The sequence below is a fragment of the Botryllus schlosseri genome, chromosome 8, assembly GCF_051294905.1.
Source record: "Botryllus schlosseri isolate E-star chromosome 8, Bs_hap1, whole genome shotgun sequence".
Classification (NCBI taxonomy): Eukaryota; Metazoa; Chordata; class Ascidiacea; order Stolidobranchia; family Styelidae; genus Botryllus; species Botryllus schlosseri.
In genome coordinates this window covers 3,676,780-3,692,479 of record NC_137243.1, presented here as the reverse complement: position 1 = coordinate 3,692,479, position 15,700 = coordinate 3,676,780, and the positions used below count along the sequence as shown (strand labels likewise).

The window sequence follows — 15,700 nt, the reverse complement described above, 5'->3', positions numbered from 1 at the left end:
TACTACACGGTGCACATTAGATCCACAAGCAGTGGTAGGATTCAATCTTTTCTCAGTCGTTTTGTTACAAAACTTTATAGACAGTAGACAGTTATACTGGTCCGTGAACCTATTAGCATGCGACCACTGCATGTATAAGTACGGTAATTCCTAAACTCAATAATTACTTACTACTCAGGACCTTGCTATCTTTTGCTGATAAAATTGCAGTATATACAAAGATGTGGTAAAATTCATGATCCATGCATCAGGTGCTACTCGAGAAGAAGTAGATATGACATTGCAAACACACAATTCTATAAGTAGCGATATCCGAAAGTTGTCGAAACAGCTGCGAGTAGTAGAAATGACATGATTTGAAAAGTAATACAGTAGGTAGTTTTAGAAGCACACCCCGGCGCGCAATATTATTGGTTAATTGTAGGTGATAATTTTAAAATTTGTAGAGTGCATTCCTAGCGAAAAGAGTGTGTATCAGGGAGACAGATCCTAACTCAGAATTACATCGCCGTTATATATCCTATACGTGCATTCGTGCACAACTGCACACCGCCCTGCGTTCATACATGCAAGCAGAATTTGGATTACAATGTTGTATTTGATTTATTCCGCGGCGTAAGTCTGAGGTATGTATTGATTCCGTGAACCATGGGTGTAGATTCACGCCCGTATATCACGGGTGGTACATGGGTGTGAAACTGTGAATGCACAATTCCACATATTTTGTTGTTGCTATGAGTGTGGATCTGTGCAACTAGAAACTAGAATGCCTCAAATCAGCGGGCGCAAAAACAGTACAGTACACATCTACAGCGTGATACTAGGGTGTAGCCTATTCTCCACATGAAACAAATCCCTTCTACTGCTTCATATTATATTAGTAAATAAAATAGTACATACTTTCTACCTGACAATATTTAAACGTAAAAGGAAAGTATAGTAGGTTAAAGAGCGAAAACTTGTTTCTGCAGACTAATTAACCGAACCAAAACCACTTGTGAATTCGGAGAAGTTGAAGGCGGTTACTGACCGCGCTATGTTTTACACTACAGTCCATTCGACAGACAAACTGAATATTAGGGCGGTTCAAAAATAACATTTTTTCCTTAATCTTGCGGGCTACATGATTAAATCGTCAGGTTACCTTAAAAAACGACGCACACCAAATTTGAATTCATTCCAACCAATATTCGCGGTTTACGTAGAGTTTGAAAATTTTGAATTTGCCCAGAAATGCAAAAAAATTTTTTTTTCAAATTTTTCTGCTAACGCCATGAAATTGTTGGGCTGTCTTCAAAGACTATGCAAAACAAATTTGGCTCAATTCTAAGCAGTAGAAGTGGAGTTATATCAGTTTTTCTTTGATAATTCTGGGATTATCCTTGATCGGTGGATAATCCAAGAATTTTCATCGAAAAACTGGAATAACTCCGCTTCTACGGCTTGGAATTGAGTAAAATTTGTTTTGCATAGTCTTTGAAGACAGCCCAACAATTTCATGGGGTTAGCAGAAAAATTTGAAAAAAAAAATTGTTTGTGTTTCTGGGCAAATTCAAAATTTTCAAACTCTACGTAAACCGCGAATATTGGTTGGAATGAATTCAAATTTGGTGTGCGTCGTTTTTTAAGGTAACCTGACGATTTAATCATGTAGCCCGCAAGATTAAGGAAAAAATGTTATTTTTGAACCGCCCTACTGAATATGTAATGAATGTCTCACAGAAGGCATTAATGTCTCCTTCTCAAATATCGTGTATTATGTAAGATCGACTCACAGACTACTATAATCTTGCTTTTTGTGACTTCATCCATTTATCCTGTGATATCACTATGCTTTCTGGAGCGTGTTGCATGAAGTGTTAAACGCAACGATATAATTGGCATCAGGTACAATAATACAATAATTTTCGTCTCTCCAGGGGGCATACAGTGCGCTCTCTGGGCCGACTCTGCTCTATCTTGCACAAAACGTGGACGCCGAGGTGTACAAGATTTCCACGACTTTTACCGGCAGATCCGTCGGTATTCTGGCGGGATCAGTCGCGGGTGGTTTCATGAGGCGGATTACTGGACTGTTTTTTCGTGAACTTCTATCCCTCGGTACGCGGAATATTCAAGATATCTTTCAGATGGACGCATTGTTTTCGAGTCGACACTTGATTTAACAAGGCAGACTTCGACAATTGGATAATGCTAATTGTATATTTAAACCAATTAGAGCGAAATGCCGGTCATCTAATACTAATATCATTTGTGGGATGTTTCCATGCTCTAATTTTAATTCTAATCTAATTTGTTTTCCCGAAAATGCTACAAGAGAACCGAATAGTGTGAAACGAGACAAGCTTGGTGTAAAGACAGCTGTCATTCTCGTGATTATAAGAACGAACTCTGAATTAATATGAAGTGAACGTGGATGGATTTTGTCGTATTATTTCCTGACTCGGAATTTAATTCAATTTCTAAGTACGAATTCAATCATTATAATCCTAGTCTAAATTGAAAAAAACTGTGTAGCTACAATTCGAATTCTAGTCCAATTAGGAAGGCTCAAAATATTTTAGTTGTTCAACTGTATGAAACAGGGCTCGCTCTAAGCATCCTGGCTGCAACCGAACTGGTTATCCCGTGGATAGGAAGCTTTCCTTTGCTCATCGCCGATGTCATCGTTGGGGGCTTGGTATTTGGATATCTGGACGTTGGTATGTTCCCTTACAATGCAATCACAATATATATGGACTATGGGTATTTCGAAATTGCATAGATGATATTCATGCTCCTAGCATTTTGGTCCGTGTGCTATAAGAATTAGGGGCGTTCAAAAATGATTTTTTTCTCAAATTGTACTGGCTACTTGATAAAATTGTTAGGTTACCTAATTTAAATCTGCACACCAAATTTAGATCAATTCCAACCAGTAGCCGCATTGCTACAGGAAAAGAGAGTTTTTTTATCTATTATATAACAATAAAAAAAATAAAAAAGTTTCAAAATTCTCTGTTCACCCCATGAAATTGTTAGGTTGTCTATAGGACGATTTTCATCAAATTAGGCTAAATTCTAACCAGTGGAAGTGGAGTTATTGCCGTCGGAAAATTTGGATTTGAATAAAATAGTATTTACGGTGGCCAATTCTTTAAATATTTAATGTATGTGTGCCCACCGTAAATACTATTTTATTCAAGCAATTCGGCTACTGGTTGGAATTGAACCAAATGTGGTGTGCCGCCTTAAATTAGGTAACCTAACGATTTTATTATGTAGCCAAAACAATTTGAGAAAGAAGTCAATTTTAAACACCCCTAACGAGCAGGCGACATTTCGACTGGAGACACTTGAATATGGTGTCCGGACAATACCGAGAAAACCATTACCGAGAATGCCATTACCGAGAATGGACACCACCGAGAATGGACATTACCGAGAATGGACACCACAGAGAATGGACATTACCGAGAATGGACACCACCGAGAATGGACATTACCGAGAATGCAATATATGCAATGCAGGCATGTTATGCATATGCGCAGGTCGTGTGAGTGCATCACGGCGTTGCCACATTCGGTATCGATGCTCAGGTATAAATTTCTCGACAATGTCAGTCCCAGTAAGCTATATTCTTGACATTGGCCATTCTCGGTAATGTCCATTCTCGGTGGTGTCCATTCTCGGTTATGACCATTCTCGGTAATGTCCGTTCTCGGTAATGGTTTTCTCGGTATTGGTATAGAACCCTTGAATATATGGGATATTGTTAGGATTAGGGTTGGGTTAGGTTCAAAGTTGGGTGTGAGTCAAGCAGTAGGGTTATTTTTGGAGATATAAAGTAACATAATCAAGTGACGCATGCTAAAGTGTCGCATGCTCAACCGTTTTTTTCGTTCTATCGCATTCTATCATTATTTTGAATGCTACCCTATTTATGAAATTTTGCAACTCACTATATTTTGAACTCGAACCCCAGATATCATGTTTTTGTCATTGCCATTTTCTGCTATTGAACTCCGGCATTTGGTGCAGGATTGTCGCATAGAATAGCAAGACAAGTCGGTTGCCGACTATTAATAATCGTTGGTGCATATAGTTTCATCGTAATCATTTTATGATATTCTTCGTCCGTATAGCATCTGTTAGTGAAATTTGGCGAGTTATTGTTTGATCAAAATCTCGACATTACTAGAATGACTAATGAATATGTAATGTAGCAGCTGTCGTTCATTTCAGAATCACCAATCTCACTACTATATATCAGTGTTGGGATCAAGTCACTACCTTCGAGTCACGAGTCATCTCGAGTCATTGCACATTTTGACTCGAGTCAAGTCACTCGTTTTTTGGAGGTGACTCGAGTCAAGTCGAGTCAAGTCAAGTCAAGTCACGAGTCAAGTCACAATTCAAGTCAAATTGAATTTTTGAAGTACGAGTGATGATTCAAAGTCATTACATTTTGCTAGCTGCGTGAAAGACGGATTAAGGGATCATTTATCTTGAATCAAATAACGAATATCGAGTTAAATATACATGCAAAAAGACACTGTATCCCTCACGCACCCGTGGAACTGCTAATGAAAAATACGGGAGTAACTGTACAGTGTACAGCTACATGATGCAGTCAGTTATATCATCCAAAATATAGGACCTAATGCGAAGCTTCGAGAAGTTGAAACAAATTGATATGGTAGAAGAGCCTACACAAACTATATTTATTCGATTTAAATCATACTAGCGGGTCGGTAAATATGAGCACTGCGCAACATAAGCGTTAAGCCGTCTAAGAAACAGAGACACATTGCTATTTAGATTGATATTCTACTACTACTACTTCGACAACGTAAGCTGTGATCGTTTAGTTTACGGTCAATTTATATGTGATGTAACGATGGAGGATCAGTGTAACGTAGAATCAGTGAATGACTGGTTGCTCTCACAAGTGACACCGGCTTATCTCGAACAATCCGAACATACACAAGATACAGTGATTTATTCGACAGTGTTTACTTGATGACTTGAAATTGACTCGTAAACTTTACTCCGAGTCACGAGCCTATGCCCATTTTTGAAGCTCCGAGTCAAGTCAAGTCAAGTCAATTTTCCAAAGTGACTCGAGTCAAGTCAAGTCATACGAAAAAGCTGAAACGAGTCTGAATCGAGTCATCCCAACACTGCTATATATAGCTTCCGTAAAATATTTATTACTAGTTACCTAACTGGAGGCTTTGACACTGTTGGGATCTGGAAACCTAAAAAAGGTAAACAAACTTAACAATGAAATTATAGATGGATCGATTTTACTCCATTTTGATATGTGTCATTATTTTATCGTCTGTATTGTATCGTCTACATTATGTCTTTGACCGTGGCGCAAAATGTCGTTAGCTGATAAGCACCTCATTTTTTGTTTCATAAACACCAACAATAGATCGATTCTTGCGTCGCCCACATGTGGTTTTCATTCTCACACTATAAAGATACAGTGTTTGGGTGCCTGAAGACCGTAGGTAAATCTACAAGTTTGCAATGTTGTACATGTATATAAGAGCTTGTTAGCATCATAGTACAATGACAATACGCCGGGCAGACAAGGTGATTGTCACCGAATTTCCTTGAGGCATACAGGCCGTCATTCTACGATTGTGGGGAGAAAAGTCGTCGCGTTCCTACATTCAACTTTACCATTTATCCTACAGCGTCGGGGCGTTTTTGTGCCCCTTTCTCGGTAAGCGAGCGGCGATGCTTGTCGGAATATGTTCAATAGGGCTGTTCAAAAATAACTTTTTTTTCCCGATTCAAGCCGGTCACCTCTTAAATCGTCAGGTTGCAGTAGAAAACCTTGCTCACCAAATTTCACTCGATTCCAACCAGTAACGGCCTCCGCAGACCCAATTAAAATTTTTAATTTATTATGGAAAATTAAAAAAAAAAAAAATTCCCAAATTTTTCTGCCAACCCCATGAAATTGTTGAGCTGTCTTCAAAGACGTTGCAAAACAAATTTGAGTGAATTCCGACCAGTAGAAGCGGAGTTATGTAAGTTTTTCGTTGATAAATCGCGGATTATCACCGATCAAGGATAATCCGAGGATTATCTTCGAAAAACTCACATAACTCCGCTTCTACTGGTCGGAATTGACTCAAATTTGTTTTGCAACATCTTTGAAGACAGCTCAACAATTTCATGGGGTTGGCAAAAAAATTTGGAATTTTTTTTTTTAATTTTCCATAATAAATTAAAAATTTTAATTGGGTCTGCGGAGGCCGTTACCGGTTGGAATCGAGTGAAATTTGGTGAGCAAGGTTTTCTACTGCAACCTGACGATTTAAGAGGTGACCGACTTGAATCGGGAAAAAAAAGTTATTTTTGAACAGCCCTAATGTTCAAGCCTAACGCGAGCCTTTACAGCGAACCCGTTTTTGGCGAGAGCAAGTCACCAGAATTCATCCGAGACGGAATGTTCATCCTCTGGCGGACCGACAGAGATGCCGCCCAACGTCTCTGCAACCACAGAATTAATGTCGACGACTTCGTCGGCTGTTACGGTAATTATAAGGTTGAAGCTTGTTTGTGGTTACGAAATTATGCTTATTGAGAAAATGGATTACATACCTATATATATTAAGCTACTGTCTGTAGCTCTTGTCCCGCCCAAAGGCAAACAACCAATCTAGTTAGCTGACGGTCAACTAAATACTGTTTTGGTGGTTATTTGTGCTTCTATATCGTTACAGCTTCTGAAACGTGCGTAGCTCTAGTTCTAGTTCTAGTAGCGCATTTGAAAAAATGGTTTCCGAACAACTAGAAAACATTTGTTGTTATGGTTATTGTTGTTTGTGGTAGGCCTATTCATGGCGTACGTCGTGGTCATTTACACCAGGCCAATTTTCTTCAATTTTATTCCGTAGCTGCCGGCTTGTAGCACGGCCCTACTTCTCGGCTTTTATAAGACAACGCTAACACGGATGAGATGGCGAGGAGGAGCCTAGATAAACCCCCAACACTTCGGTAGGAATTCTGAAGTCGACCTTGGTCGGTCGGTGGTGTTGCAGCTGTGGATGATACCACTACGCTATCTCGCTACACAGAAAACGCGTGTCGTCTGGCGTACCGATGGACGCGTACCGATGTTCTGTTGTGCGATGTCAGCCATTGGTAGATTAGAGTCATCACTCATCAGTACTAACAGTGGCGTAGCCACGTGATGGGATTGGGGGTGGGGGTTAAATCACCGCCAATTTCGAACTCGAAACTCCATCCTTTTTAAATGCCAATTCCATTAAGCCGTCTGTATGCTTACCCCTCTTCGTGGGATGATTGCAAGTTGTAAGACTATTAACGGCGTTTGTCCTATCGTAATAACTCCACAACAAACGATGTACTAACCACAGACGGATAGTATCTTGAACTGAACTCTCATATACTTGAACCTTTATTGCTGCAAACAAACCCCCTTTTTAGCGCGCCTTTTCACAAATTCAAAGGTCGAAACTTTCGGGTTCGGACTTGAGTATTGAAATTATTTTTGGCTTGAATGGAGACGAATGACCACCACACTGATTAGCGATATGAAAATTGTATGTACTCCTTTTCTGGCTCAAATCAGGCTTCCAAATCAGCAACCTTCGAGTAGGCCATACGGACTCGAGCAAGTTTGCCCAAATGTGTGCCATACAGTGACGTGCGGTCCAATGAGGCAGGTGAGGCAGTGCCTCACCTGTCGTCTGGGTGAGTAAGTGAAAATCGAGAAAACCCTCGATGAGTCGATGATTATTGGTGTTTCAGATCGATGTTCATAAATAACTAAATTTGAACCATTTTTTCATCCAACATCATCAATTTACATAACTATTATTAAAAAGTACAGCGCGAAAGGAGATATGAGGCACAGGTGAGGCACGGGCGGGTCGTGCCTCACCTGCAACAATGCAATTCATCATAAATAGCTGGGAATTCATATTAACTGGTATCAATCAATTGCTATCGTCACACTAACAGGAGGCTATTTTCGTGTGCTTCGAGTAATGATACCGGTACTTGAAGAGATAGTAATTACTATCCGTCTAAACTTGTCCATTTAGCACAATAGCGACCAGTCCTACATGTATTGCAGAATATGGAATTGCAACGGCTATCAGTGTGCAAAGAAAATTCTCTCTATAACCGCAGCTATTGTTACGTGCGTGCGTGCGTGCTTGTGTGTGGATGGGGGAGGGGGTGTGCCTCACCAGCCATGAACCTCACCGCACGTCACTGGTGCCATATATACCATAGGCATGTATAGGCTACTCACGTTCAATCGTTCATACACTCACATTATTTACTTTTATGTGGGAAAAACAGAGGGAATACCGAATCATTCTTAATATTATGGTGAAGAAATATACAGTACTGACTATTTAATTTTGATATAACATGACCCAGGTGATCATGTCTCGCATAATTCACAATACTACTACATGGATAGACAGATGTGGCCAGTAACGAAGTACAGGCCTACTCATTTTTGCCTATTTGCACTGCTTACTCAAGAGACTCTATGTGTTTCGAGTTTAGAATACTTTCACTTCTACTTAAAATAGTTTTTTTCGGCAAAACTATACTTACCTATTACCCTTGAGATTTTGATCTAGTCAGTGTAAGGGCTACGTTTGCATCACTTTTATTATTAGAGCAAGTTTTTGTTGCACTAATATCCCGAAAAAGTTGCACCTAATTTTAATAAAAGTTGCAGTAAAAAGTTGCATTTATATTTTTTTTTATAATCACTATTATACTTTTGAAAACGTCATAAGAACAGCGTTAAATACCCATCACAATAACTTCTTTGCACATTTTCCAATATTTTACCTGTTTGCAGCGTCATTATTGATATTCCTTAGTCGCAACTTGTGCCACCACCACCGATCAACTTCCGAAAGTGTGTGGCCCGCAACCAAATTTACTCTTCGAAACTATACAGTATACATTACTTGAGTACTTTTCATAGCTTTCATTTTGTACTTCCACTTGAAGTACTTTCACGCGTCTTGGATATGGCTACTTTTACTTGTATTGTAGTGGAAATTTACGGCGTCACTTGCACTCCTGCTTGAGTAGCAACCAGAGATGAGCGGATTTGAAATTTCTATGTCCTAATCCAATCCAAATCCGAACCTTTAAATCCAAATCCAAATCCTAATCCATAACTTTTACATATTCAAGTCCATGTCCAATCCTAATCCGATTCCAACTGGAAATTCAAAAAAAAATACCAATTCATGCAATGGAGGGATTCGAAAATTTTATTTCACAATCAACGATTCACTTGATTCAAGATAACTTAGTGACCTTAGATACATTAATAACTGATCTGAATAAAGTTTGTCGCCATTCGCCACACGACATTTCAATCTCCCAGAAAATAGGTCAATCCAATCCAAATCCTAATCCGTTCTGAAAAAATGTCTAATCCAAATCCAATCCAAATCCGAGAAAATTTCACAAATCCTGTTTTTTCAAAACCTAATCCTAATCCATGCTCATCTCTGGTAGCAACGGACTTCGAGCGTGCGGACTTCAAGCAATATCAACTGTGTTTATGTGTGTACTTGCTAGGTGCGGTTCGATCCGGTGGGATGGGCGTATATTATCGTGGCCTGCGTGATGCTATTCGCGTCTTTTCTTCTTCAAGGCCTTTCGTTCATTAAAATTGAAGGTATGAATGACTTTAGTGACTGTCAAATACGCCTTCATGTGTTTCTGTTGGGATCTTGCAGAAAAAATAGCAGCCAAATCTAATGAAAACGGATTTGTTTGCGAAAACAGAACGGAAGAACCGATAAAGAACGTTTGGTTGTTGTTTGTATTCGTCACCGGTTATTATTTTTGTTCCACCACCACTGAGAACGTCTTTTACAACTATATATACTCGATTGCGATATGTTCCGACTTGAATTTTACGGTGAGTAGCCTATACAGCTTTTGTTGATATGCACCAACATGTCTTGAACTAAAACTTTAGTTCTATAGAGCCGGTCATGAAACAGTTCTGATTGATTGACCACTCGTAAATAAGATGTTGGATAGGGTTTTGGTGCATCCAGTACGTCATTTTCAAACGATACCTCACTACCACCGCGTTTTGTAGGTGTTAGAAGCTTCAAGATTGACGTCAGTGTTCTGGCTGGGGTTTGGACTAGGACGCGGCATCGGCGTCTTAGCATCGCGGAAACTACAACCACGGACGATCATAGCGTGGAGTATTCTTGGCAGTATCATTGACATGGTGATGACTTATTGAGATAAATTTAGTATATATGTGACCGTATGAACTTGTGCCGTCAGTCATTTCGGTAAGGATATCCCTGGTTTCAAGAGCAATTTAACTACAACAATGGCGTCATTAGTGGTGCATCACACACTTCTCACACTTAACCACGGCCTGCTGAACTGGGCTTCATGGGGTACAATCGAGAACCGAAGCGTGTAAAACTGTTCCAGACTTTCGTGGTGGCGTTCGATCACCATATATAATAAATGCAAAAATTCTGTAGGATGTACCAGTAATAACTGACCGGGACGAGGAGCAAACCATTCCTATGTGATAATAAAACTAAAAAGAAAAGATAATGCTTGTTCATTGCACTTGCCGTGCCAGCTGTTTAAAAATACAACAAAAGGAATCAGAAAAACAATCAAAATTCGCAGATCTCAAAATGGAACGTGAACAAATGTGGCGATGCAAAATAAACATTGTACCGGTAGTGATTAGCGCTACAGGGGTCGAAAACAAAAACCCGCCAGACATATCCAAAAGATTCCAGGGAACGTTCGATTCGTCATGATCCAGAAGATTGCTTTATTTGGCACAGTGGAGGACCATGAACTTGAATGCACCACCGTAATAAATGACACTTGCACTGAAAGTCAAAGCATAATATCTGTAATTTCTATTCTTCATTTCCAATCATTTCTATTTCTGCAACCCTTACCAATTCTTCATCTACCGCAATTCTGTAATCTGGTGTCTTCATGTATTTCATAGGAATAACATTTTGACTCTATTATCTAATTTTTAAAAGCTTACTTCAATCTCGACCAATTCCTTTGGCGATAGGTTGTTCCCCGGATTATGTGCGTATTGCCAGTTTTACAGTGAATAAGGAATATATACCAATAGGATTTTAAGTATCGACTCAACAATTCTCAGTGTGTAAAAAAATTTCCAGACTTTCATGGTTGTGTTTGGTCGGCATATATATTGGATGTCTTGGATCGTTACCGCGTCTCACGGTTTTACAACGTCGATGTTATATCCTTCTGGTGAGTTCTCAAATTCCGTCATATGAGATAGTTGTCAGTCATACCCTCCCAAATTGGAGGGGAGTTGAAATCTATTCCGCAATTGAAATGTGGTCGCAAGCAACTGGAATTTAGCACTGCTTGACTGTTGGTCAATAAACAGCAATAAATGCCAGATGTGAGTCGGTTGATTTTTGTTAGTCATTTAGCTTTTATGCCACTTAACGAAGGAGTATTGAGAAACCTGTTGATTAACGGAGTACTGCACATCGTAACATTATCATTCCTGCGGTGCAAAATGCTTGGAAAAATACCCGTTCAGCATTTCTACATTAAATGCATTTACTATAAGAATGCCGACTTAGAATGATTATATATTTGGCTCAGAAAGGGAAAATATTTTTCAATGAGGCGTCCAAAACTCTATTGTGTCGCTCGTGGTTTACCAGCGCATGCGGGTGAAGTGAGTCTATTGTGGTAACAATGTGCCCTGCAGTGCACCACAATACAGATAAGAAGTGTACAGGTACTGCGTGGTAATTTTCAATGCAATATAAAATTATATTTGTGGTTATCGCTATCAGATTTCGCCACTTAGAAAAAATATTATGAAATATTGGAATGTATCCCAATAGATACGGAATAGCGTGCTATATTAGGTGCGGCTTTACAAGAGCTGCATGATCCAATAAAGTTCAACAATACCTGTCGGCTGATACAAAACACAATCCAGCATCCGTATATAAAAGTCCTATAAGTGACGTGCTGTCACGGGAAGCAAGTGAGGTAGTGCCCCACGGCCTCACCTGTTGTCATGATGAGTAAAAGAGAATTGTGACACCTTCAATGTTTATAACACCAACAATTCAGGGTATTTTCTATGGATATTCATGATTGACTCGATGTTAAATATAGCGCGAAACGAGTGGTGTAGCACAGGTGAGGCACAGACGGGCCTACCGGGAATATCGTAGGCCCCGGGCCAACCCTGCCGCAATTCATAACAAACAGCTCAGAATTCATCATAATGACTGGTATTAGTTGAATACCATTGTTACACTGATTACATTAACGCCAGAGAACTAGAACCCCTTCAAAATTTGCAAGGAATGTGAATTTTGGCTTTGTTATAGCACGTGTAATGACAGCGTATAGAAACAATGACCAGGTGAGCCATAGATGGATTTGCCTCGCTCACTAACAATCGCAGCGCAGTGGTAGGCCACCTATGCGGTATCCTACACCCCAAATCGTGTAGAACTGTAGTTGCGTGCGATGGCCAATATGTACTGCAGAGCAAATTCATTCACTTACTGATGTAGCTGTAATGCTTTATCCATCCGCACTTATACCTTCAATTGTGGATAGGTATACCCTCTCACGTAGCCTATATGTGTGAAGACTGAAGAGTGGTAGTGTTGGAGATTAATCTAGGCTCCATCTCGCCACCTGATCCGTGTATGTATGGTGTCTTACAAAAGCCTAGAAGTGGGCCGTGATACATGTCGGCATCTATACTACGGAATAAAAATGAGGAAAATTGGCCTAGTGTAAATGACCTCATTGACCATAGTAGTCGACAAACGTGATGAATACTACAAAGAATGGCAATGTGATAAGAAACAAGTCGCCGACTGAACAAGCTACCGGTTTAGGTTTATATATTTGTAGATCTAAATCGAAAGGGTCAGTTTCTCACCATCCATGAACCTCACCCCACGCCACTGTGTCCTATGTAGAAATATTCACATCGATAGTAAATGATCGAAGTTTTTATAGCCTCAAGTCTGACTTGCTTGGCATTCATATCGTGCAGTAGGGACTAGGGAGGCGAGTGGCGCACTGTGTAAATCGACTGCGCTGCGACTCCAGTGATGGTTGGTTCCAACCCTTGTTCGGGATAGTTTCTATGTGTCGGAGGTTTATCTGCGCTCCTCGTCGCTGATCCCGCTGTACTAACAGTGTCTTGAAAAAGGCCGTAAACACAGTAACCCGCGCTGCAAAAATTCGAGGAGCGAAGTGAAGAGTGAAATGAAATAAAACGATTGCAAAGCGCTTGACGAAAGATGCAACTGTCAGCGATACTGAAAGATACAGAAACGACAATGACACTGGAACTGTATAGGCCTAACAAAGCTATAAGCGTCATTGGAATGCCTTGGATTGATAATAATAATATCGTGTAGTAGACCGTCTTCTAACTAAAATGATGTACACGGGACTGAGCATTGAACAAGCAAACGGATTTCTATACAGTGCTGACAGCGTTTATTCATTTCCAAATCTGAAAACCGATCTTCTTTATGGCGTCACATGCCTGTAGAACATTTTCGTACAGTGAAATAACATTATTCATAATGCAGGTGTGTCACTGGTTTCGCAAATGACGAATATCTCCGGGATCTACATGTTCGTGTGCAACATCGGCAACGCCTGCGGTTCCTTATCTATGCTCTTGTTAGCTGGATATCTATTTGACAACGTGGGCCCTTTCAGCGTGGTAAGGGCTCGTGCGTGAACCCGCGAAAAGAGAAGTAAAATTATGTTTATATTTCCTTTCAGATGTTTTTATTGCTGGGCTTATCCGTTCTTAACGCATTCTCTTTTGCCGCTGTTTTAATTGCCGGAAATTCCCGACTGCGAGAATTTTCGTATGCCATTTTGTCGAACAACAGCAAGCGGTTAAATGGAGATATTTCTAGCGCGAATGCAGTGTCCTGTCCCGATCCGATGTCGCATACCTAGTAGGCCTATAGTACATGATAATTGCAATTTCCGTGGAACATTATTACCTCTCTGCTTGCATATATTATATTTTGAAATATATAAATTATCGCAATGATTCCGTTTATTGCTTAACATATAGCTCTGTGGGGTTGATTACAGTGGTTTCAGAAGCCCAAACCGTAGTCGTATCTTATGCGGCCATGTAGGTTTGTTGAGTCCCGTAAGCAAATTACTAATATTATTATCCAACATGAGAGAGGCAGAAAGATACTAGTATTTTCATCCAATCAAAATACATAACAAGCAAGCAGCGAAAATAATGATACAGAAGTAACGCAAACACTAGGGTTGCTATATTTTAAGATCCGAAAATGAGGAGACTTTTTTTCAAGTTACAATAAAAGAAATAAATACGTGGAATTTATACAGATAATGGTGATCGCACAGTAGGTTGACTAAAAAAGTCAACCTTTCCGCGTCGGCCGGTAACTTAAATCCACGGCAGTTTCTGTTCGATTGACCCTTTTCTAATTTTTTTATTTTTAGTCGAACTCCACGGCAGTATTATTTCGCGTATACTTTGTAAAGAATTGGCCTTAAGTCGTCTCTGCATGGTCGCTTAACACTCAAAACAAAAAGAGAGGACGGATTGCGAAAACGAGGAAATTTAGGCGTCCTCGGAGGACATTTTAGTTCTATTGGAAAAAGAGGATAAATTGTCGAGGAGTAGGACTGGAAAAATGACTTTCTTTTTAGAGAACACAACACGATGTCCCGTCAAAATTTTAGAATCGGCAGTTTTCTGGTCCGGCAATCTGATTTTTGTAATTTGTAAAAAGGGTCCTCGTTTCGGATCCCAAACTATGGTAACCCTAATTTAGTTCATATCCGTATGACTGTATGTGTCGCGTGTGTGTCTTGATCTCCAGCGAACCCCTGGCGTTCGTGTAAACCCCGGTTAAAAACCACCCGTCTTAGAGGCGAACTATTTGATCACACCGCCATCAAACTGGTAGACTGTCGCTCCATCAGTGGGGACCCTAAAATCTCTTCTTAAGTTTGCGCACTACCCCGAACAGGAACTTCACCAGTACCGGTATGAGCCGATATTGCATTTAAAGCAAATGGTTGTTTAAAACACTTTGTTTAAAACATGTTTTAACAACCAGTTATGATGTGCACGGATTTCATGATTTTGCTCGGATTGAATCGATTATGCGACGGTTTATGATTGCTGGATTTGGACGCTTGGATTGGGACTTCGAGAATTGAGTTTTCTGGCGACTTTTGAACAAATTTCAGCAATTACAGGATTCGAACTTTTGGATATGAGGCAATAATAATCCTGGATTTGGATTTGGAACAGGAATGGGATAGGTCTCGGCATTGTGACAACAAGGAATATAAGGTCAGCTCTACATCACATTAGACTAGGGTTACCACGTGTCCTCCTTTTTCAGGAAATTGAAAATGTCCTCCAAGGACGGCTAAATGTCCTCCTTTTTGGCAATTCGTCCGCCTTTACAGCTTTCACAGCTTACTTTTTGACAATGCAGTACTTTTTGAAAATGCTAAGGGTTGATCACGACATCACAGATACGTAATTTCCGCTATAGTCCGTACATGCGTCCTATACGGCGTTACGACCAATTGAGGTTTCTAGGCTCCCGCAGTTGAAAATACTATCGAGACTATAAT

The 15,700-nt window shown here is 40.0% G+C and overlaps 1 protein-coding gene and 1 long non-coding RNA gene across 5 annotated transcripts in view; one reads left to right on the top strand and one right to left on the bottom strand.

Moving 5' to 3' along the window:
* Positions 1-4,545, bottom strand: part of LOC145444194 (uncharacterized) — a 79,411-nt gene extending 74,866 nt beyond the window's left edge. The window contains exon 1 of the long non-coding RNA XR_013916634.1: positions 4,244-4,545. This is a non-coding gene — a long non-coding RNA (uncharacterized LOC145444194). The remainder of the gene's footprint in view (positions 1-4,243) is intronic.
* Positions 1-14,117, top strand: part of LOC145444182 (sodium-dependent glucose transporter 1A-like) — an 87,353-nt gene extending 73,236 nt beyond the window's left edge. For 2 of the 4 annotated variants that reach the window (XM_080322112.1, XM_080322111.1), the window contains exons 2-11: positions 1,920-2,100; positions 2,586-2,702; positions 5,610-5,717; positions 6,401-6,537; positions 9,590-9,689; positions 9,751-9,935; positions 10,122-10,259; positions 11,203-11,296; positions 13,639-13,775; positions 13,838-14,117. In XM_080322112.1, the coding sequence (XP_080178238.1) occupies positions 1,920-2,100; positions 2,586-2,702; positions 5,610-5,717; positions 6,401-6,537; positions 9,590-9,689; positions 9,751-9,935; positions 10,122-10,259; positions 11,203-11,296; positions 13,639-13,775; positions 13,838-14,020 (1,380 nt within the window). In that variant the 3' untranslated portion in view covers positions 14,021-14,117. The remainder of the gene's footprint in view (positions 1-1,919; positions 2,101-2,585; positions 2,703-5,609; positions 5,718-6,400; positions 6,538-9,589; positions 9,690-9,750; positions 9,936-10,121; positions 10,260-11,202; positions 11,297-13,638; positions 13,776-13,837) is intronic. The other 2 variants (XM_080322113.1, XM_080322114.1) reach the window with 2 other exon arrangements.
* The last annotated feature ends 1,583 nt before the right edge of the window (positions 14,118-15,700 follow it).